Raw genomic sequence first — 22,905 nt, forward strand, 5'->3', positions numbered from 1 at the left:
GACAAGTTTTCGAGTCGAATGACGCCACAAACACACCACTTCCTTGCACGCAGACACAATACGATACCATTCGACTTCAGCTAATTTCCCGACAGGCGCTACTCTGCACAGTCGACTTTAGCCTTACCAGTGCGAAAGACCGGCCGGACTGTCAGCATCGGGCCCAAGTGACGTTCGGAATCGGTTTCCGCCGGATCCTTCCGAGATAGTACTGGAACAAACCCCATACAGTAACTTTTGAGCACGTGAATGCACGATACCCTCGTCAAACCGTAAGCCGGGGCAAGGAACGGTGAGGGCCGGTTGTCCGTCAGACGCAGAGAGACTCAAGACAGACAGGCTCCAAAAGCGGGTTTACCAAATTTATATTTTTCTGTACTGATTGGTTGTTAGATTATAACGAGGAAGATTGCTCAATTGGACGAAATCAGATAGTTTGGAAACAACTGTCTATCGTGCATTATTGGATTCATGGCTACTGTTGCAAAGAACGCTTGTTTGATCGTCATTGACGGGTGGGGTATTGCTCCTAACAAAGGCGTCAAGGGCAATGCTATCGAAAATGCAGACACGCCTACCATGGACGCGTTCCAGAAGATCCCAGGATATACTGAGCTTTCTGCGTCGTCCACGGCAGTTGGTCTGCCGGAGGGACTCATGGGAAATTCAGAGGTTGGCCATCTCAACATCGGTGCTGGCCGTGTTGTATGGCAAGACGTAGTCCGCATTGATATGGCGGTCAAAGAACATAAATTCGGCGTGACGCCAAATATCGTCAAGACCTTCGAATCTGCCAAGAAAAATTCAGGCGGCAGATTGCACTTTTTGGGTCTCCTTTCCGACGGTGGTGTGCATTCGCACCAGAACCATCTGTTCGAGTTACTGGCAACCGCGAAAGCAGCCGGCATCTCTGAGATCTACGTCCACGCCTTTGGCGACGGTCGCGACACTGATCCCAAGGGATTAGCGGGCTACATGTCCACTCTGCTCTCCAAGTTTTCTGAGATTGGCGTTGGCAAGCTTGCTACGGTCGTTGGCCGATACTATGCCATGGACCGGGACAAACGTTGGGACCGAGTAGAGACAGCCATCAAGGGTCTGATTTCTGTCGATGGCGGCAAGAGTGTCGAGCAGGACTCGATCATCGACGAAATCAATGCAAACTACGACGCTGGCGTTACCGACGAGTTTCTCAAGCCGATTGTCGTGAATGGTGCGGATGCGCGAATCAAGGACAACGACACATTGTTCTTCTTCAATTATCGATCCGACCGTGTTCGCGAGATCACTCAGCTCTTCGGCGTTGATTCCTCACCAATTGACACTGAGATTCCCAAGGATCTGCACATAACGACGATGACCCAGTACAAGGCCGAATATCCATTCAATGTTGCGTTTGCTCCTCAGCGAATGGACGATGTTCTTGCTGAGTGGCTCGGAAAGCAGAAAGTTCCACAGGTTCATATTGCGGAGACCGAGAAGTACGCACATGTGACGTTTTTCTTCAACGGTGGCGTGGAGAAGCAGTTTGACCTCGAACAGCGCGACCTGGTCCCGTCGCCGAAGGTTGCGACCTACGATTTGCTGCCCAAGATGTCGCAGCACGAAGTTGCGGATCAAGTTTCGAAGCGGATTGCAGGCCACGAGTTTCCGTTTGTGATGTGTAACTTAGCGGCCCCTGATATGGTTGGCCATACCGGCAAGTACGAGGCCGCGATTGAAGCGGTGACGCATTGCGATCTAGCTATTCGGGAGATTTACGAAACCTGCGAAAAAGAGGGATTTGTCCTTTTTATCACTGCTGACCATGGTAACGCGGAGGAAATGCTCACTCCAGAAGGTAAACCGAAGACTGCGCACACAACTAACAAGGTGCCGTTTGTTATGGCCAATGCGCCGATTGAATGGACGCTGGACGATGGAGGTGTGTTGGGCGATGTGGCACCTACTATTCTGGATGTGTTTGGACTTCCAAAGCCCGAGCATATGACGGGCCGGTCTCTACTCAAGCGTAACTAAGAGTGCTTTTCTGGATTGGAGCTTGACGACTACGCTGGCGGAGGGTGTCAAGAATGAATAGAGGGATATAATTGATGCTCTGCAGATATGAGTTAATCTCAATTGGACTCAATTGATATTAGCTGATATCGATTGACTCTCGATTTATATTCACCAAAACATAAATAGACAATAGATAATATCTTGGTATATGTAATTGCATCTCGACGTCAGTCATAGTCCTGTAACCAACCACCGTAACCACATATTGACGCCCCTTAGCATATGCAATTCACGCAGTCACAATCACGACTCGGATCACAATGCCATGCGGCTGCGCTGCTGGGTCGACATGGACTCGGTAGACTTGTGAGCTGTCGACACACTGTCGAGGAGGGAGTCTCGAACTGAGGCCGATCGAGCGCGACAAGAGACTGAGCATCGAAAGGATATTGTACGGAATTGCTAACTACGAGCGACGAGCAACGGGCCCGCAACGAGGTCCAGTCCGCGTATTTGTGTGGACAGCTTGTGAAGTACTTGGCGAAGAGCGGTGGCTCTTGGAGAATGAAAGACACGGCAGGACCAAATCTGGGAGCCAGAAGGCAACGACGATCGACAACGTGTGTCTGTGTGTGTAGACGCTGTCCTGCCATGTCCACGTAGAACGAACAGCGGCACACTGCAGACGCTGCAGGGAATAGATGACGAAACAAGAACGCGTCCGTCCAGGTCCGGAAATAAACGACGCCCAACCAGGATCCGTCGTGGCTTCTCGAGGATAAGCGCGCCCAAAGCGACCATCATACGGACGAGCGAGCGGATATCGGTAATTCAATAGGCCGTCCTTGTCTGCGTCTGGCACCACGACCACGACCAAGACCGACCGTCACCACCGCCGCCGACGCCTGGAACTGGAAGGTCGGCCGTTTAACGAGTCTGAGCACGGGTAAATCTCGAGGAGGAAACCCGACAGCAGAGTAGCATGATCTGGTGTCGCGCTCGTCAGCATCAGAGATGCTCGTCCAATTGCGCGGGCGGACCAGCCCTTCAATTAACAGCAGAACAGCACCAGCAGCTGCGTCAACGGCAACAGAAGAACAAATAATAGAAGATGATTCGACTAACGATGGCCCTTAATTATTCTCCCGCCAAAAACACGCGCAGTCAGAAATTACACACTCTTCGTGCCAGCCAGACCTCGGCGCTCGACACAATCTGTAATACGCCCAGCAGACCATCCGACATAAACCAAATTCTGGGTTCGGCTCGCCTAAACTAACCCAGCCAGCCAGCCAGCAGGCAGCCCGTCCGCGCTATCACGATCGCAAGCCTGTCCTGCTCTATCAGCTATAATAATCTCTCATTCGCCCTCTGTGATCCGGCCTTCTTCTCTCCATCTCATCGCATAGGTTCCGTCCTTGTTTTTCCCTTCACATTTTCTGAATTGTCTTTCTCCGCCCGTATCTCACCGCTATGTCTGGCTCAATGGGCGTGATCGCCAACCCCCCGCCTGATCCTTCGCTTCTCCCGGACTATGTGCTCGATCTCGAGGTCAAGCCCGCCTACAAGGACTATCTTCCTCCCGCGGAGCTCGGTGCGCTCGTCAAGTTCCAGCGTCTTTCGGACTACATCGCCTCCGCCATGATCTTCCTCAAGTCGGATGCCTTGCTCGAGTCCGAACTCTCCCAAGACGACATCAAGTTCCGGCTGCTCGGTATGTGCGACTTGTGATATCTTCTGTCTCTGCGCTTGCCTACTAGCTTGCTACCCCTCTTTTTTCTTTTTATCATCCTCCCGGTCTCCATTAGACTCAATTGAAAACTAACATCGTCTTTAAGGCCATTTCGGTACCTGCCCTGGTCTCACTCTCGTCTACTCCCACTTCAACCGATTGATCGTCAAAAATGACATTGACATGATCTACGTCGTCGGCCCCGGCCATGGCGCTCCCGCCATCCTCGCCGATCTCTGGATCGAGGACTCCATCGGTGCCTTCATCTCGGAATATCCCCGTACTAAGCTTGGTCTGGAAAAGCTCATCAAGAGCTTCTCCTGGCCCGGTGGCTTCCCCTCTCACATCAATGCTGAGGTTCCGGGATCTATCCACGAGGGTGGTGAACTCGGCTACTCTCTCGCTGTTGCTTACGGTGCCGTCATGGACAAGCCCGACCTGATCGTCGGTGTCGTTGTTGGCGATGGTGAGTCCGAATCCGGTCCTCTTGCTGCCGCCTGGAATTCTCATAAGTACATCGATCCTGCTGAGTCCGGTGCCGTCATTCCCATTCTTCATGCCAATGGCTTCAAGATTTCCGAGCGGACTATTCCAGGAACCAACGACGACAAGGAGCTCGTTGCCCTTTACACTGGATATGGATACCAGGTCACCGTGGTTAAGGACATGCCTAACATCAATGACCAACTTGCTGCCGCCCTTGACTGGGCGCTTGTTGAGATCAAGAAGATCCAAACCGCGGCCCGTACCGGCAAGCCCATTGTCAAACCCCGCTGGCCCATGATTGTTCTCCGTACTCCTAAAGGTTTCTCCGGTCCTAAGACGCTGCATGGGGAACCTATCGAAGGCTCCTTCCACTCCCACCAGGTTCCGCTTCCCGAGGCCAAGACCGACAAGGAGCAATTCGACCTTCTGAAAACCTGGCTTTCGTCCTACAAGGTCGACGAGCTACTGACTGCTGAAGGTGTTCCAATCGATGACATTCTTTCGCTTATTCCAAAGGACCCTAAGAAGCGAATGGGTCAGCTCAAGGAAACCTATGACGGTTTTGAGCCGCTCGATCTCCCTGACTGGAAGCCGCTCGCTAAGGAGAAGGGCACCCAGTTCTCGGCTATGAAGGCTGTTGGCGAGTACCTCGATTTGGCTTTCCAGCATAACCCTAAAAATATTCGCTTGTTTTCTCCGGACGAATTGGTTTCCAACAAGCTTGATGCTGTATTTGACCACACCACTCGCGATTTCCAGTGGGATCCGGAAACTCGTGCTAAGGGTGGTCGTGTTACCGAGATCCTATCTGAGCACTGCTGCCAGGGATGGATGCAAGGATATACACTTACTGGTCGTGTAGGTATTTTCCCTTCATACGAGTCTTTCCTTGGAATCATTGCAACAATGATGGTTCAGTACGCGAAATTCATGAAGATGGCCAAGGAGACCAAGTGGCGCAAGGACATTGGCTCGCTGAACTACATCGAAACTTCGACCTGGACTCGTCAGGAGCACAATGGTTTCTCACATCAGAATCCCGCATTCATCGGAACTGTCATCAAGATAAAGTCCGAAGTTGCGCGTATTTATTTGCCCCCTGATGCCAATTGTTTCTTGTCAACCATCCAGCACTGTCTGCGATCCAAGAACTATGTCAATCTGATGGTTGGATCCAAAGCCCCTACTCCCGTCTACCTTAGTGCTGAGGAAGCTGAGGCTCACTGTGTGGCTGGTGCCTCAGTTTGGAAATTTGCATCTACCGATGGCGGCCTTGATCCTGATGTCGTTCTTGTTGGTATTGGTGTCGAAGTCACATTCGAGGTCATTGCGGCAGCCTCGATTTTGAAGAAGTTGGTTCCCTCTATCCGCGTACGGGTTGTCAATGTTACCGACTTGATGATCCTCCAGCCCATGAGCTCGCACCCACACGCACTGACAGCTGAGGGTTTTGCTTCTTTGTTCACTCTCGACAAGCCGGTTCATTTCAACTATCATGGATATCCTACCGAGCTTAAGGGCCTTTTGTTCGGTCTTCCGAACCTTGACCGAGTTTCCATTGCTGGTTATGATGAGGAAGGTACTACCACCACTCCGTTGTCGATGATGGTTCTCAATAAGACCGATCGTTGGTCGGTTGCTAGTCACGCTGTCGAGGGAGCAGCTCGCTCCAATCCTTTGGTCCAGGTCCAGAGTCATGTACTTATTTCCCAGTTACAACACCAGCGACGGAAGCACCAGGAATATGTTGTCTTGCATGGCCGTGATCCTGATGGCTTGTTTGATACTCCAGAGTTTTAAGTGCTAAGTTGGTCAGGATTATGAATTATGTGATCGTAGTTATTTCAAGAAAGTATAACCTAGAATGTGTATTACAAATATAAGCGTTACAAATCATTTACTATTCAAAATAGTTATTTTTCTGTAAGATTTACTCACTAATTTCTCTCTATTCAATGACGAGTGGTTGATAATTTCCTGAACGGCATGGCTAGTATTGACTACAAAGCGGTAAATATCTTCAGAGTGTACTGAATTTGTTGTCTCTGCTTTTATTGCTCCTCTTTATTAGAGCTATTGTTTTAATAGTTGTGTGTCGGAAAATGACTCAAGATATTTCTACAGCTTTTAATTGTTATTACTTAATGCGGGGGAAGCTATAATATTATATTTCAAAATCAAAATCAAGCTGGTGCCCATTTGGGTCATCTTTAGATTCAGTCCAAGGAAACCCCATAACTTGCACTCACCAGTTACAAACCAAGATATAAAAAAAAGTACAAATAACTCCTTTAAATGCTAAATGAAATGTGGTCCTCCGCCATACTATGCTAAAATGATATTTCCAGATGTTGATGTTGATGTTGATGGCAAGTTCGAAAAACTCTTGCCGCAGTTCTTTTTGGCAGGATTATAACTATAATCGGGATGAAGCAGATAATGCAGAGCTGTGATTTCCTCGCCTATACTCTGCATGATAGCCTGAGTACTGCCGCTATTCATTTTCCATAAGATGTCAGCGACTTTAGTAACGACATCTGAGCCGTACGGCTTCGGAATTAGTTTGATCTCACGAGCATGGCCACATGCATCATTGAATATCTGAATGAATGCAAATCGGCGATTGCTTGGACGCGCAACTTTCCAGTGATATTCGTTTCCCTGATCGTCTTTGTTGTAAGTGTATTTGTATTTAGTGAAGGAAGCCGCAGGATTCATAATGACTCGAAGCTTTCCTTCAATGCCATCAACCCAGGTCAGTTGAACAATAGAGTCAAATTCCTGCCTAGAAACTTTACGACTTGCCAACTGCTCATCTGTTGGTCTGGTGTGTTCCAAATTGAAAGCATATCCTCGGGCGAGATGCTTAACGAGGTCAAAGATGAACTTATATTCCTCTGTGATGTTGAAAAAGCGGCCGCTATATTCCATTTCCCAGGTCTGGGTAGGATCAGCAACTTCTGTAACAAACTCCATGAAATCCTTTCTCTCGCTTGTTTTCGGGGTGCAACCATCAATCAAATCGGGTCGGGGTCGAAGTTTACCACACCATTCGAATTTGCAATTTCGAAGACGATCAACCTCTTTTAACGAAGGCATACGCAGAAATGAATCTTCCGTGATTTCAGGAGGCCAATCATTCGGGTCCAAGATGGTACTCATTACAATAGATCGCAGAACGCGACGAGAGTGGATTTCTTGGAAACTTGCTAGACCGGCTTCTGGACACATGTTGTGATAGAAGGGAGGCACGGCAGTTTGATGGAATCGAATGAATGGTTCTCCAGACTTAAATCGTTTGCAACAGACCCGATTGGACTCGTTCGCAACCTGTCGCCGTTTGCTGGCATGCGAAGCGGTGGGATCCAGCGAGATTCTGGCAGCCAATGCTGCGTCCTGCTTTGCCTCAACCTGCTCTCGTATTTGTGTTTCTACCGAGTCGTCTGCCGGCACTGGGAGATTGGATTGCGCTAAAGCTGGCTGGAAATCCTGAGAGATACCAGCAGACATCAAATATTCCTGAATTGGATTCAAGCCGTACGGGAGAGGATCCTCAATGAAAACTGGATCACGGTCATAACTAACTAAGATAGGATCAATTGTCAGTTCTGGTGAACGTATTGGAGTGGAAGGCTCTCTTCGTGTAGGAATTGAAATATTGGTTTCCAGATCAGAAGAAAGCTCTGAGGAAGAAAGTTCGATTGGCAGGCTATAAGATGCTGATGCCGATTCAAAACCATCAGGTGTAGCAGGAGGTGAATATGGATTGCCATCAATCGTTGGACACACTGGCTCAAAAGTTCCTGAAGTCTTCTCATGTTCTGGGAGGTATGTCGAACCATTAGTAGAATCTGTTGCTTGTTCGTTGACCTCAGATGATCCAGAGAGATCGTCCTCAACAGAATCAGGAGTGTGATAACTGCCTGATGATGCATCTGTTGAGTCTGTGTCAGCAGCAAATAATGGGGGCACACCTTCAACAATGAGTGGAAATCGTTGAATGGGGATCCCTAATTCTTTGTCGAAATCTAATGAAATGATCAGTTGAAGTGCTCTAGCTGATTAATAGACTCCAGAAGAGACAAACGTACCCTGATCTGAAGATATCGGTCCTGCATCGTACTCAGGAGAAAAAATAGAAATTCCTGGGACAGAGCCCGCCCAGAGATCTAGGTCTGTTTGGGATTAGAAAGATTGAGTAAGGCAGACTGAAGTTGCATATTTGACGTACCCACGAAGGAGAGATGAGAGAACTCCTGATCCTCATCGTCTAGGCTGCTTTGATCATCAAAGATAAAGGTGTGCTTGTCATCAGCGAGGGAAAGATCCTGATAATCAATGAAAAAAGGCTCTTGATCGGCAGCTGCCCCTGATTGAACTTTCACGACCAGAGTCAATAGGTCTATTAAGAGTTAAAAGTTGCCGACAGAAATATGCCCACTGGGAGAAATATACCTAAGCTCGGACCGTCTCGAATGAATTGGGAGTTGGTTGGCCTTAAGAGCCCAAGCCCCGAAGTTTCGTAGTTTGGATCCGAAGTATTTTGGGATAATTTGAACTCGGATAGAAGAGCAAGTTGATCCAACGATGTTCTATTTGTTGGAGTAGTAGCAGATTGCTTGACTACCAGCTTTGGAAATGCCGACGGAGCGGGGTTGCTAGTAAAATCCTTTGCCTCGCAGGATAGCACTCCAGTAGGCTGAAACATTGATAAGATGGTGTAGTAAAGATTAGGCACTCGTATATAGTTTCTGAATTGTGGATCGATTTGACTGCATGAACTGTAATTTGATTTAGTTTGATGTGCGTTGCTGATTATTGGCTACTAGTCGCTGTCGTGGGGTCGAACACTGAATGTCTGTTGCTGGCGTTGTTTGTGTCGTAGATGTTGTTCGTGCTGTTGATATTGCTGATGTTATTTGTCGTCGCTGTCTTCTGAGAGTGTTCGTATGCAGTTTATTGATTAGTGTAGATGATGAGAAAATAATAAAATAAGAAAATGAGAAACAAGAAAGTGCAATGGATATATATATAACTGTATATGTGATGCGGAGACAGAAGAATTTTTTGATCATGAAGCGCAGAATTCTGTTAATTGCATCCACATGGAGGACTATCCACGAGACATTAAAAAATTTGGCGCTTGAACATGCACAAAGTAGAGAAAACCCACACGGAAGAAAATCTATGGGGCCTACGAACAAGGCAGAAACCCCATACGGAAGACTGTCTACAAGGAAAATTACAATCACTACTTTTTTCAGTCAACTTATATTATATTGGCCAGTTTAAATATCTCCTCCTTAGTTTGGTGAATGGTGTCGATATTTGCTACCGCTTTGACTGATTATGTCCAATTTGCTGCTGTAGCTAGTCACCTCTGGTGATAAACTGTTAACGGTCAGTGGAACTTTTTTTGGCAAAGGAAATATTCACGCTCCTTTCTAATTTCCAGCGTAAGGTTCTTGTTACCTGCTTCGGATTTATTTGATTTTTGCATCCTTTCGAATTCGGCTGAAGCGCGTGTTGATATTTCCTAAAAAGGCAAGTTTGTATCTAATGGGACTTCCAAAAAGTGAAAAAATATTTAAAATATTTTGATCTTGCTGGCGAGTGGTGCGCAGAGAGACAGTAGTGATATAAATTGACTCTAAAAAATAGCTACACTTTTATAATTTCTTTTTATTTTCGGTCATAATCGTAAGCAACGAATAATTGACTGAATTCCTATTTTTGACTTCCAACTTTCTGGTTCCTCGACCTTTTGAGACTCCTCACGCATGTTCTTCTTGCTCTGCAGAAATCTATATAAATTTCACGATGCAATTTCAATTTTTTTGATTGGCTAAAGTAGGTTCTTGTTTGCGAAGCAGTTTCGATTTATTGCATAGAATGGTCAATCGCAATGTTTTGCAGATTTAGGTACAGCCAAATCACTCAGTTTCAGAAGGGCTTTCTTTCTAAATCTGAATAATCCCAACAATCTGCAACCAAACTATTCAGGAAGAATTATTTACTTAATATTCATTTACGCATGATTACTAAAAATTTAGCAAGTTTAAGATGAACAAATTCGCGTAGCAGCTGAGAATCATGAAGTTACAGAAATATCTATTTTTTTGGCTTGTGAATATCAAATTAACTAATAGTCTGTAACATTGGCTCCTCAGAGGAATTGTTTTTGACGGTTGACCAGGTGAGGGGTTTAGACCGAATCTAGCAAAACAACAAGATCGCGGAAATGTGCAGAGTCATCTTAAAGGGGTCGTATTTTTGCAATCCGGACGTGAGAGGCCAATAGATGTATTACATAAGCGTCGAATATCAGCAAGCAAGTTGGACAATATTTGTTTCAAAAAGTAGCTGAACGTTTCGGCCCTCATGGATTGACCCTTAAAAGATAGACACACGGATTTCTAAACAGAAAACGCGGCAATTATAACTGATTATCAGGCTACGCAATAGATTTCACAACCAGTAGCATTTCAGATCTACTAATTCCAACAAGACCGAATTCAGATGAGAGCATAAGAGTTGCAGACGCGTCCCAAGAATGAAACGCGGAATCACATGATTTGAGGTTAAGCTTACGAAGCTTTCAAGGAGACTTTAGGAGGCGCACGAAGGGGCAAGTGTGCTTTAAAATTAAGAAATTCTTTATGTTTTAATTTAAGAACAGTCAGGAAAAGCAAAAGTTAGGCCAACGGGTAGGAGAGAATGACCTGTTTAGGAAGGCAGGCAGTTTAAGAAGTTAAACCGGCTTGAAGGGTTTGTAATCATTTTCTGGGCACGAACCTAAGAGAAAATTTTTCTGTTGTGCGCTTGCGATACAGGTGCGGTTGAGATTCAAGTAGCATTTGCGAAGTCACAACGGTGACCGCAGGTATGAGACAAGTACGATGACGAAGGATAGAGCAGAAATACAAGGAGTATAAGGGAACAACAGACGAGACAGGTTTGTCGCGACGCGAGAAGAATGAGTAATTATCTATGAGTATTCGATGACTATTACTGTGTAGAATCCGTAGTCTAGTACGGCTGGGATCGTCAGTGACAGCTTCACGTGACAGCGAGACACAGTGTGGGGCAATAACGTTGGGACCGGCAGAGATCTGCGGATGAGTCGCGCGTCCAGCTAGGAATGGCTGAGGGCCAATATGTGCGATGAGCTGCGGATTTCAGGAGGAGGAAGTGTGCGGACTAGATCCTGGACCAGAGAGGTCTTGATGATCGATTGGCATGGTTTGTAGCTGGCGGCGGGGTCATGGATACAGACAGAAGAATGAAGGGGAGTGTTGGAGTAAACAAAGAGAATACAGTACACAAAGTAGACAACAAATTGCAGAGTAGGTCGACTAGGAGACCCCTAGTTTCTGTGTAGTGCGGATTGGGGTGAATCAGAATGTCGCTATCCAGCGAGATTATTGGCTTATATTTCGACTATTGTGTACTAATATTTGTGCAATATTGACAGCGCAGGATTGTCTCGAACACGTGTACGTCTAGATGTTCGAGCTGAGCTGAGCTGAGTTGTCTATCTGTCTACGGCATAAACTTGTATTATTGTACAGACGAGATCCAGAATACCGTTGATTATATCAGATCAGAGCGCATGGCTGGAGGAATCGAACCACGGGACGCGGTCCGGGCAAGGACATAGGTCTGTTGAATGCGGGGATAAGAGCGAGATTTGAGACAAACCGGCAAATATTTACTCAATTATATTGCAGTGGTGGTATTAGGGTCCGGCTGTGCCCAAGAGAGAGGAGTGTGCAGTTTCCAGCCTGGAAAAGGTCATCTCGGATAACCCGGGGAAGCGGAAAACAGACCAGAAGTGGAGGATAAGGAACGCGTGCTGCGGACGAGCAGCTTGGATTATCCGCGGGCGGTCTCGACGCGATCAGCGGAGATAAATGCAGTTGCAAGAAGGGCGACAACGTAGTCACGTCATGGAGGGATTTATAAGCACAGGCAGAAATAAAATACTACAGTCCGTTAGTTAACCAGGCAGGCAGAGCAGGCAACGCAGCAGCCGAAAGGTGCAGTAGAAATCTAACCAGTTCACCGTCTTATTTCCATTACTTCTCCATCGCTGGACAGCGCAGAATCAGACGACTGGAAATGGCTGGGTAACAGCCTGAACTCGGACTGACTTACATAACAACGACCGGTCTGGCCGGGGGTGACACTGACAGCGGCGGAACAACCGATTCAGGAAGACGTCCAGACAATGGAATTGCCGTATTAGGAAGACAAGTTGAGTGCCGCAGGCCCGCAATGCCATTACCTGCGGCGCGAGGACATTACCTGGTAACTCCGCTTGCGCTGCTGGAGAAGGACCGTGTGTATGCTGGCTGACGCAGCCAAGGGTCTAGAGAGCTGGGCTACCGTCACTGCGAGTAAGGAATCTAGGGCATAGCGGTCGATTTCAGGCTCGATCGGATATTCCAGAGTCTGGTCCGAAATAGCCACCACCACAACCATAAACACTACGAAACACTACAATGTACCACAAAGAACACCACAAAAAACACCACAAAATACCACAGAACACCACACAGCTCCGCAGAACACCAAAGAACTACACGGTCAGCCATGTCCAGAACGTAGACTTTTCAACTAGCTCAATTAAATCAGTCGATCGAGATAGACCAGCGCAGGTTAGTTAGCATCTGCGAGCTGGACTGACAGAAAATATGCAGATAATCTCCAACGGTTCTAGAGCTGCTACGTATTATTCCGCGGTTCTTTCGGAAGCACCGAGAAATTTTGTATATGTCGTAATTGTGCTTCTGTATCGTTCTACAAACATGTACCGCTATGTGAAGGACACTCGGTCAGATCGTCCGTCCAGGTCGCTCTGCAAGTCTGTTGTTTCGGTAGCAACGTCTGCAAATATGCTAGTTTGCACCTCATACGCTAACTTCTTTCTGGTTTATTTGATATTGTGCTTTCCAGCAGCACAAGCGGAAGTTCCACTCTTCAGCAAAGAGGCTCATGCGTGGTCGTGAGTCAGCTATGAGGGCGTCGGAAGCTCCGTTGTGAGAGAGAGAGAGAGCCACGTACACGGGTAGCCTCGCCTCAGTCGACGTGGCTCGCGTATGTTGCTCTGTTCGCATCTCGATGGACCACTCTTCGAGTCCTCGAATTGGCAGAGACTTCCGGAATTTAGAGTAGTTCACGCGTCCTGGGCGAGCGCTCATGGCATGACTGAGGGACGAAGCCGTGGCGGTTCGAAAACGTTCTGGCTAAGGTTATTTCGAGGGGCTACTAGGCTTGAGTGGCAAGGCCCGAAGGCGACCGTCGGCGGCCGATGGCCACGACGTCGTCCTCTCTACTGAGGGTACGATAGGGCCAAGCTGTGCTTTGTATGGAGTACTGGAGACTGATGAAGCACATTTACCCTATGCGAGAGAAAACAGGTTACAGAATGGCAATTAAAAATTATAGCTTGAGCAGATTAACCAAAAGATCAACGGAATCCAGACAAGGCCGCAGCAGCAGTCAGAGCAGCCAGATGCATCTGGTGCATATGCGAAACCACACAACCCCCAAACTTGTGGAAATGATCCCACAAGTTCCAAAAAAATTAAAATCAGAAGAGTCTAAATTAACCTTCGGCCAGGGTCAAATAGTAGTGGCTCTTAGTGCATGGACCGAGTCGCGACGTCGAGCCGACCTTTTCGTCTGGATTACGGTCCGTCGAGCCGCTAGTAGCTGTGGAGAGTGGAGAGGTTGGACCAGGCCTTACATAATCGGACGACGAACTGAACCCTGACGGATGAGCCGACAGATTTCTATTTATACAGCAAGGTATAAACGAGATGGTCTCGGAGGAGCCAATTTTCTCACCGACCATGGATTGCGTTGGATCCAGACTGAAAATAACAATTCTTCTCGTAAACTCACGTCGCTTCTGATATAAATGCCAACTACAATTGCGAAATTCTGGAACCTGGAGTTGCTCGAACTAAGACAAGAGTAACTGCCCACGCACTTTACTGCCACTGTAGCTCGACCGCCTGAACCCTGACCGCGCAGACTGTCCAAGTGGTGCTGTCCAAGTGGTGCTTATTAAAAAGAACCACACCTTAATCGGACACGAACAGACAGCAAGAACGCGCCAACGTGTGCCCTCCGGCCGCCGGTTCAGGACTTGACTACCCTATTAAGGATTCTGTCTTTGCGGTTGGGTTCGATGTTGGTTTTTGTCGGCGCGCCGGCGGGCAAAGACTCATAATTTCCTCTTTCGTAGCTGGCACCGGTACCTCCATATGGAGCAATACTGTTGGGAGCGCAGGTAAAGACACAGACCGGTAGGTGCGGCCTGCTCAGTACGTGAGTAACAAGGCGAGTAACCTAACAAACTCACTGGAACCGATTGCCCAAACCGATCGTTGCTTCGTCTTTCCCCCTTCACGTTCAGTGCGTTGCGCACTACTCTCCGCTGTAGTCTTCTCTTCCGATTTATGATTTCTACCTCGTTTACTCTAGCTTGGGCTGCTTCTGAGTCTTTTAGCTGAGGTAAACTAGGGCAACAGTTACCACCAATTTCGATGAATCACTTCTCCTGTACCTCTTGAATGCCTTTCTCCTGAGTCCACCTGCGGTCACGGTGCCGGCCGTCCTATTTCCTTTTCTCCTCTCTTCGTTCTTTCTACTTATATCCGCGCTCTCCCCCGACTGATCTCAGCTCTCCTACTCTCTCGCTCTTCTTCTCTCATTTCTTTCGTTGTCCGTCTACACTCTCAACGATTACTCACCGCTCGTGATCTGCTTTACGACGTCCGCTACGACACGATCCGTCCTCCTCAATCGTCAGATCGCAGATCGGCTCTCTCCGCGCTCTTTCCCTATTGTACCTCGCTTCCTACCTCGCAACCAAACTCCCACAGAAAAATCTCTGTGTCTCGCGCACTACGTCACCGTTTTTTCTTCCAGCCGCATATCGAGCGTCTAGACCTAACCCTCCGCTGCTTGTCACATTACCCAGTTGTAGCTTGGTTTCTGTTCACCAGCTGGAGCACCGAAAGAGGACTATTTTTCCATAATCGCCGCTTAGCTGCCTATTATGTTTTCGCGCCGCCGCCTTCGCAAGCAGGCTCTTTTCCACTCTTCGCCCTCCTCGTCTTCGTCATCCACATCCACATCCTCATCTTCTGCTTCACTATCTCCAATACCGTCAGATCCGTCTTCTCGCAGAAACGTGAACGGTCTATCGCTGGTATTAGATCCACCTCCACCTCCGCCATACGAAGCCGCCTCTAGAGTCACTTCTACTGCGGACCCACGCTGCTACAATTCTTCCATCTATCATCTCGCAGATATCTCTTCTTCTGCCGGTTCTTTTGCATTTCTTCCCAACGTCTTACCACCATCTCCACCACCATCTCCTCCTCTCGCTTCAAGTTCTGGTTCGAAGACTAGACTAGCTATGGCTAACCATCATCGTGATCCCAGTCCGATCCCTGGATCGCAGTCTCCCATTCTTTCCGAGAAACCCGTGGCTTCCACTGGCTCCGGATCACTTACTATGACTGTCTCACTGGCTGAGCCTATTCTCTTTCTTCAGGGTTTTGAGCGTTCAGAGTATCAGAATCGTGCTCCCGCAATGCTCCGCGGCACTCTCAATGTTCATGTTGCAAAGCCTACTAAAATCAAAGCTATCAATCTCACATTTACTGGCCGTGCTAGAACTGAATGGCCAGAAGGCATTCCTCCTGCGAAAGACGAGTATTTTGAAGAAAAAGAGCTCATTTCTCACCTTTGGCCCTTCTACAATGCTCTCTTCGCTACAGAATCTGCTCCCTTTGGTACTGTCGATAATATTCATAATGATTCGCAAATCTCTCTCCTTCCCGGCGCTGTTACTGCTATTCGGGAACGGGAGCGGTCCTCTTCTATTGATCGTCTCTCTCTGTCGCCTTCTCGTCGCTCTTCTTCCATTCCTCGCAATCGGTCTAGGTCTCGTGGCGGCGATTCGGTAGACGAACGTGATCGAGGCGCGGCTCAGGCGGCTCAGAAAGGCTATCGTATTTTTTCACCTGGTGATTATAAATATGTGTTTGAGTTACCAATTGATAATTCTCTGCCAGAGACTGTTGACTCTGCTTTGGGTTCAGTTCGATACGAGTTAGAGGCTACCATTGAGCGTCCTGGCGCTTTTAAGTCAAAGCTTAACGGCAAGAAGGAAGTTACCATTGTTCGATCTCCTGTTGAAGCTTCTTTGGAAGCTGGCGATCCAATTGTTGTTTCGCGTAACTGGGAAGATCAGTTGCATTATGACATCGTGATTGGTGGCAAGGCTTTTCCGCTTGGAGGTCGTGTTCCTGTCGCATTCAAGCTGACTCCGCTTGCTAAAGTGCGGTGCCATCGGATTCGAATCCTTCTTACTGAGCATGTTGAATACTTTGCACGCAACAAGAAGGTTCATAGAATTGAGCCTGTTCGGAAGTTTTTACTTTATGAGCATTCTGCTGATGGCGACAATGTGGATAATCTTTTGGGCGATCTTGATGATGGTATGGAAACTGCGGGACCAGTTGAGTTTGAGTTCAATGCTAAGATTCCTGGATGCAATCAGGTCATTAAGGGCAGCCAGAGAGTTCATCCTGATACTACTTATCCGAATATCAAGATTCATCATTGGATTAAGATCATTCTTCGTTTGTCTAAGGCGGATGAAGCAGATCCTACACGACGACGTCACTTTGAAGTGTCGATTGACTCGCCATTTCATCTTCTGTCATGCAGATGTACGCAGTCGAATGTTGCACTGCCTGCTTACCACAGCCGCGCCAACCCTAATTCGTCAGTGCTTCCACCATGCCCTTGTGAGTTAGGTGAAGCTAGTGCAGAGGAACCAGCAATGACCCGACCTATACATTTGTTGCGGCAGCCTTCTATGAATCCTCCTCCATTCGATGCTGATATTGCTCCGCCCCCTCTCGTTACTCCGCCGCCTGGTTATGACGATATCATTGGGAATGAAGGAGGGTATTTTGATTCTGCTGGGTCGTCATCGTCTGTCGCAGATCATGGCGATGGTTTTCCTGACGATGATTCAGATTCAGATCGAGAATTATCGGTTGGATTTGATGAGCTTCGTATCGACGGGCCAAGCCGCCTTCGTCAAATGCATAATGGAAGCATGACTTCTTTTGCATCATCTTCATCATCATCTTCGGGTTCATCATCGGCTAATAGATCCTCTTTGCCTAGCTCAGCAGAGACTTTATTTGAAGGAGATGATGAGCCTATTTCAATTCCTACGTTAGCGGTTGAACCGCATACAGTCAAACGTGTTATTGGTGCTTAAATGATTTCCCCAATGCTTTGTATATTGTTTTTACATACCTTACAGTCTTTATTTTAATGATTGGGTGATTGCTATTTTTTATCTCCATCGTTTCTTAGACAGAACTGGTGTTTTCTCGGCGTTTTTTTTATGGGATGACTCACGATCTATTAAACTTACTAATGTTAAAACTTACTTAATATAATATTAATTTACGAGCAATCTTATTACATTATTTCTACGTAGTGCTGTTAATAGATCCGATCTGGAATTCCAGACGCTTTCATTCTGGAGTCTGGGGTGATGCTGGCACGCGATCACGTGTACGCGAAGCAAGCGCGAGAAGGAGACCTATTATTATTTACGGGAGAAGCTTACCACGAATGCTATTTTACACTTGAGCAGATTGACGACGGCTTTGTTCGAGTCAGTTAGTTACGAGACCGAGAAACGAACTGCAAGAATTGCTTTAAGTATTAAGTATTGAGATTTGAGAACAGAGGTTTAAACGTATCTAAACATCAGCGGATCACCCGGAGAGACGAACGACTAGATGTCGTGGACACATGGACTTCCGCATCATCATCGCCATCTCTGGGAGTTTTCCGAGAAAGAAGGGACTAATGGTGATGAGGAGGAAAAATTACCTATTTATATTGCGCCCCCGGCGCCTCTTCCCGCTCACGATTCTGCAGAGGAGCAGATGAAGAGGTTACAGGAACAAGTGATGGCAGATATGGGACTATCTGCCCCACCTGTGGATAATAATCACGAGGAGATAGCGCCGGATATGTTCGATTTGTACACGCCGTCGCGGGCGTCGCTGATCTCAAGCTTGGAAGGTCCGGGGTCGAACGAAATGGACGATGGGATAAGCGCGTCAGCAAGCGGGAAGAAGGTCCATATGAATGTGCAATTGAGATCTATGAATGTTCCCCCTAGTGTGGATTCCTACTATATTCCACAATATGTTGTTCCGGAAATTATCTCCGAAAATATATATCGCCAGTTGATGCTTAACGAGGTTCATTGGGGAACACTCATGCATCGTGGCGGTCCAGCCCCTAGGCTTGTAGCGGTACAGGCCGAGATCAATGATGGCTGGTATCCTATATACCGGCATCCAATGGATCCTCCGAATGTCCCCACTTACAAGTTCAGTGCGAGCGTGAAGTTTGTCAAGGCTACCCTTGAGTCGGCAATCGGCCAATCATTCAATCATGTATTGATTCAACAATATCGATCCGGCGATGATGGAATCTCTGAGCATGCTGACAAAACTTTGGATATCGTTCCAGGTTCCAAGATTGTCAATGTCAGTTTCGGGGCACAACGAAATATGCTTTTCAAAAAGAAGCGTAACGCCTGGCACCAGAAAATCGAGTACAGCGATGATGACGAGCGAAATTCGGAAGATGAATATGAGCCTTCGAAAGTAAGCAGTGAAACAAACACCGGAGACGCCGTGTCGCAAGTTGGATGCGGTATAATTCCTCTTTCGCATCATCATCTTCCGCATCATAAACACCATCAGCACCACGGCAATCCTCTGGATTCACCCTCTGACTCCAGGACGGGGAAACCTGCTGAAGATACTCCGATCAATGTTTCGAACCATCCACCCCGTCCAAATCAACGAGTGACTTTGCAAAATAACTCTGTACTTGTGCTGGGTCTGGAAACTAACAAGCTCTGGACACATGGAATTAAGCCGGACCGGCGATCTCAATCTGATCGATCTTCCACTGAGAAGGCATTCGGAGGCATTCGGATCTCGTTGACGTTCAGAAATATAGGTACTTTTGTTGGACCATTTGATGAGTCCTCGGGTACTGGATCGAGTCCTACTCAAATATACGGGCAAGGATCTACGGCGAAAAGTAAATTGAAATCAGCAAAAGTTCTATATGCGAATGAAGCAAATGATCATGAGTCTCAGGAGGCTCGACTGCAAGCCAAGAAATTGTTAGTAGCGTTTGCTGCCGAGAATCGACTTGGGACCGACTTTGATTGGGAACGAGCTTACGGAAAAGGATACGACATTGTTGAGTTTCCAAAAGACGATGGCCAGTAGTTATCAGTTCAGATGGTGTTGTTTAGTAATTCCTTAACTAATATTTGATTGACTTTATTGGGAAGTCGGGCTATCGGATTAGGGCAATACAATTCTTGTAACATTTGTAATCATGATTCCTATTTTCTCCAAATATTTAATAAACTGACTTTATATAGCTAGAATGAATGAACAAAACTCGCTAGATACTGTCAAAAATGTGATTTTGATTTTGTCGGGCAAAGGCGGTGTGGGAAAGTCGTCTGTGACTACTCAGATTGCCCTTTCGCTAGTTCGCTCCGGTTACTCAGTTGGAGTTTTGGACATCGATTTGACGGGACCGTCAGCACCGCGGATGTTTGGACTAGAAGGGAGCAAGATTCATCAGAGCTCAGCAGGATGGGTTCCTGTATATACTGACTCAACAAAAAAATTATCTGTATTGTCGATCGGCTTTCTACTACGAGATAGAGGCGACAGCGTCGTATGGCGGGGCCCGAAGAAGACCGCCATGATCCGACAGTTTGTTCGTGATGTGGTCTGGGGTGACTTGGATTTTCTTCTGATTGATACTCCACCGGGCACAAGTGATGAGCATATTGCTATCGCTGAATCACTCCGCGATCTTTCTCTTGCAAGCGGTCGCCAGCACCCTCTGGGTTCTGTCTTGGTGACTACTCCTCAAGCTGTCGCCACAGCAGATGTTCGGAAAGAGCTAAATTTCTGCACTAAAGTCAATTTTCCTGTTTTAGGGGTCATCGAGAATATGTCGGGATTCGTGTGCCCTCACTGCGCAGAATGTTCAAATATTTTCTCGTCTGGCGGAGGCGAAAAACTTGCTCAACAGTTCAATATCCCCTTCTTTGGCGCAGTCCCAATCGATCCCGAATTTGTGCTGATGATTGAAAAAAATAATAACAAGTCTATGGACAACCAGAATGATTTATCACTGGTAGAGAAATATGCAACATCGAATTTGTATTCCATCTTCAAGCATATTACAGATAAATTAATAGCACAGGCAGATCTTCCTCGATAACAAACATTGCATATTACATATATTTAATATCAAACTTCAACAAAATATAAGTTAAATGAAAACTATGAACTTCAAACATGTTTTATCAAATAAACATCACTTGTCCCAACTTAGCCTACGGGCTAGACGTTGTAGATCCAGATCCGAATTCGTTTCTGTAATAACTCTCTCCCTGGTCTTCTGCCTATCAAACTCTTCCTTTCGTTCCGCTTCTTCTTGTGAAGGCGGCATTCCTTCGTTTTGTAGATCAACCGTCCGGGCTTCTTCAAAAGATGAAATCGCTTCTCGAATTCCTTTACTACCAAGCATTAATGTACCTGCCGGCAGCTTGCCTCCCGTCGCATTCTTAAGTTCCGAGACAGATTCGGATTCTTCTCGCAAAATTTGAAACATTCTACTAACTCGTCCAATCGCAATGATTTTCTGCTTCAAAGCTGCTCGGTTCGCCTCCGCATCCATATCTTCTTCTCCCGAAACCGTACTTGCTGCACTTGACCCTACCGTCTCATCTGCATCTGGAGTCGACAGCGGCGTTTCTTGATCAAGCTCTTCTTTAGTACAGATGTTCAAAATTGCTATCAGCATCTCCGTGATCTTGGATCCGACAAAAGGTAAAGACCACGTGAACACATCCATGAAATTGGGTAACCAATAAGGATGCGGTGAACAGTTGAATTGGCGGATGTTCATTACATTATTTTCGTACTTTAAAATAGCTGCCTTGTTTTGATACGTGTCAGTATAATTCGGCGCCGAAAAAATTGTCATGACCGATGGAAATCCAGTCGTTCTCGTCTTGCGGTACATTCGGTAACCGGCATCTTGCGCTTCGTGGGCCCGAATAACAGATAATAAATTATTCTTTTCAAGAAATGCACATACAGCGGGATATGAGTAGAAAAATGAACATCCTCGAACTTTGTTGGTCTTAAAAAACTCTTGCGTACGTTCGCTACCAAATTCATCCAGTGGATCAGACCATAATATATCGCACATTAATCCGTGAGTCGGCGGCTCTCGGAATCGGTTAATTCCCCGAATATCATCAAGGGTGTGCAACTCGGGCGATAATCCTCCATGGATACAAAGAAATTGTCCATTCATTACAGCCGCTAGGGGGAGAGCGCAAAATGATTCTAGACATGCTTCATAAAATTCCTCAGTGTACTTATGACGGCATTCGGAGTGGAATGTGAAGTAGTCAGTTAGATGACGGCATTCATGATTCCCTCGAAGCAGCCAAAACGAGTTCGGATACCAAATCTTGAGCGACCACAAGTACAAAACACATTCAGTAGAGAAATAGCCTCGATCAACGTAATCACCCAAAAACAAGTATCTCGTGCTGGCAGGTTCTCCGCCAACCTCAAACAGTTTCATGAGATCGAAATACTGGCCATGAATGTCACCACAGACAATTAAAGGAGCATCCAGCTCAAGTAGTGTTGGTTCCTGTTGCAGAGATTCAGTTGCAGTTTTTATTATACGCAGGGCCTGATCTTCCGTCAGTCGGCCCTCGCGGGAAAAGTGCTGTTTGAGAAACGCGAGGTTAGGCTTGGTTGGATCTTCTGAGTCAAACACGTCTTCATCTTTTGGATAAAAGGTAGCGGGTGCAGGGACATCTACCATGCTAGTTAATTCCCCGTGTGTAAGAACCTGACTAGTTTCAAATACCTTTAACTATTCGCTCTTTCGTAGATGCCATCGTTCCATCGTCGAGTGCGTATAGAGAAAAGTCAATCTCCGGAACGGGTACTTTTGCCTGAAACGCCTTGATGGCATTTTCAATTTTTTGCGTATTTGCTGCAGCAACATCTGAGTCCGTCGCCATTTTAAGATGTATAGCTATCTAGAACTGCGAATATGTATCAGGTCTCTGAAACCCAAGTGTGCTTGAGACGTATGATTTAGGGAAGAGAAACCCAGTCTCAGGTCTAATAGCCAGACTCGCAAACGCTATATGTGATAGAATATCAAATAAAAATTAGAACTAACTAGCTCAATAATATCTTGCTATCAGATACAAATAAAATCCTAGAGAAGGGGATATTTGGAATGAGGGATCATAGTTAGGAGCACAAACGCCATTTAAGCCTCTTCTTACTGAGTCCTCGTGAAGAGCATCCGGGACAAGAAACTGCACTGTAAGCAGTGCATTCAAGAAAATTCATTGAAATAAAAATTATATTTATTCTTTATAGCAGTCTAAATCGATATGGCACTTGATATTTTTGCTTATTTCACGATTTTTGGGTCGTTAGTCTTACTTTCAGCACATTAGGCCCTGTATTGGCAGT

General features: G+C 46.7%; 8 protein-coding genes across 8 annotated transcripts; 6 read left to right on the top strand and 2 right to left on the bottom strand.

Moving 5' to 3' along the window:
• The first annotated feature begins 355 nt into the window (after positions 1-355).
• V1516DRAFT_682347 (metalloenzyme) lies at positions 356-2,219 on the top strand. The gene has a single exon (XM_066923395.1). It carries the CDS (start codon positions 472-474, stop codon positions 2,017-2,019), a length of 1,548 nt encoding a protein of 515 aa, XP_066774920.1. The 5' UTR covers positions 356-471; the 3' UTR covers positions 2,020-2,219.
• A 1,267-nt stretch (positions 2,220-3,486) lies between these two features.
• On the top strand, positions 3,487-6,019 carry V1516DRAFT_630226 (XFP N-terminal domain-containing protein; the record flags this gene model as incomplete). Its single annotated transcript, XM_066919926.1, has 2 exons — positions 3,487-3,715; positions 3,840-6,019. 2 exons carry the CDS (start codon positions 3,487-3,489, stop codon positions 6,017-6,019), a joined length of 2,409 nt encoding a protein of 802 aa, XP_066774921.1.
• Positions 6,020-6,323: 304 nt separating this feature from the next.
• On the bottom strand, positions 6,324-9,188 carry V1516DRAFT_693679 (uncharacterized protein). Its single transcript, XM_066923900.1, has 4 exons — positions 8,675-9,188; positions 8,451-8,621; positions 8,311-8,394; positions 6,324-8,247 (listed from the first exon to the last, which is right to left on the bottom strand). The coding sequence occupies exons 1-4, from the start codon at positions 8,925-8,927 to the stop codon at positions 6,545-6,547; spliced, it is 2,211 nt and encodes a 736-aa protein (XP_066774922.1). The 5' UTR covers positions 8,928-9,188; the 3' UTR covers positions 6,324-6,544.
• Positions 9,189-12,676: 3,488 nt separating this feature from the next.
• Positions 12,677-13,372, top strand: V1516DRAFT_682358 (uncharacterized protein). Its single transcript, XM_066923396.1, has one exon. It carries the CDS (start codon positions 12,916-12,918, stop codon positions 13,228-13,230), a length of 315 nt encoding a protein of 104 aa, XP_066774923.1. The 5' UTR covers positions 12,677-12,915; the 3' UTR covers positions 13,231-13,372.
• A 2,281-nt stretch (positions 13,373-15,653) lies between these two features.
• Positions 15,654-17,537, top strand: V1516DRAFT_630195 (uncharacterized protein; the record flags this gene model as incomplete). The annotated part of the gene is made up of 2 exons (XM_066919925.1): positions 15,654-16,128; positions 16,222-17,537. The coding sequence occupies 2 exons, from the start codon at positions 15,654-15,656 to the stop codon at positions 17,535-17,537; spliced, it is 1,791 nt and encodes a 596-aa protein (XP_066774924.1).
• Positions 17,538-17,888: 351 nt separating this feature from the next.
• On the top strand, positions 17,889-19,740 carry V1516DRAFT_682361 (uncharacterized protein). The gene has a single exon (XM_066923397.1). The coding sequence runs from the start codon at positions 18,070-18,072 to the stop codon at positions 19,588-19,590; it is 1,521 nt and encodes a 506-aa protein (XP_066774925.1). The 5' UTR covers positions 17,889-18,069; the 3' UTR covers positions 19,591-19,740.
• Positions 19,741-20,653, top strand: V1516DRAFT_682362 (Cfd1p). The gene has a single exon (XM_066923398.1). It carries the CDS (start codon positions 19,754-19,756, stop codon positions 20,606-20,608), a length of 855 nt encoding a protein of 284 aa, XP_066774926.1. The 5' UTR covers positions 19,741-19,753; the 3' UTR covers positions 20,609-20,653.
• Positions 20,329-22,845, bottom strand: V1516DRAFT_682363 (Metallo-dependent phosphatase-like protein). Its single transcript, XM_066923399.1, has 2 exons — positions 22,283-22,845; positions 20,329-22,230 (listed from the first exon to the last, which is right to left on the bottom strand). The coding sequence occupies exons 1-2, from the start codon at positions 22,437-22,439 to the stop codon at positions 20,705-20,707; spliced, it is 1,683 nt and encodes a 560-aa protein (XP_066774927.1). The 5' UTR covers positions 22,440-22,845; the 3' UTR covers positions 20,329-20,704.
• Between the last annotated feature and the right edge of the window lie 60 nt (positions 22,846-22,905).

This window comes from Lipomyces oligophaga, assembly GCF_038497815.1.
Source record: "Lipomyces oligophaga strain CBS 7107 unplaced genomic scaffold V1516scaffold_11, whole genome shotgun sequence".
NCBI classification, from domain to species: Eukaryota; Fungi; Ascomycota; class Lipomycetes; order Lipomycetales; family Lipomycetaceae; genus Lipomyces; species [Lipomyces] oligophaga.

Coding starts and splice junctions, on each gene's coding strand:
- V1516DRAFT_682362 (XM_066923398.1), top strand. CDS start 19,754: ATGAATGAACAAAACTCGCTAGATACTGTCAAAAATGTGATTTTGATT.
- V1516DRAFT_693679 (XM_066923900.1), bottom strand. CDS start 8,927: ATGTTTCAGCCTACTGGAGTGCTATCCTGCGAGGCAAAGGATTTTACT. Junction 8,395..8,450: donor CTCTCATCTCTCCTTCGTGG/GTACGTCAAATA, acceptor AATCCCAAACAG/ACCTAGATCTCTGGGCGGGC. Junction 8,248..8,310: donor ACCGATATCTTCAGATCAGG/GTACGTTTGTCT, acceptor TCATTTCATTAG/ATTTCGACAAAGAATTAGGG.
- V1516DRAFT_682361 (XM_066923397.1), top strand. CDS start 18,070: ATGTCGTGGACACATGGACTTCCGCATCATCATCGCCATCTCTGGGAG.
- V1516DRAFT_682347 (XM_066923395.1), top strand. CDS start 472: ATGGCTACTGTTGCAAAGAACGCTTGTTTGATCGTCATTGACGGGTGG.
- V1516DRAFT_682363 (XM_066923399.1), bottom strand. CDS start 22,439: ATGGCGACGGACTCAGATGTTGCTGCAGCAAATACGCAAAAAATTGAA. Junction 22,231..22,282: donor GAAAGAGCGAATAGTTAAAG/GTATTTGAAACT, acceptor CTAGCATGGTAG/ATGTCCCTGCACCCGCTACC.
- V1516DRAFT_682358 (XM_066923396.1), top strand. CDS start 12,916: ATGCAGATAATCTCCAACGGTTCTAGAGCTGCTACGTATTATTCCGCG.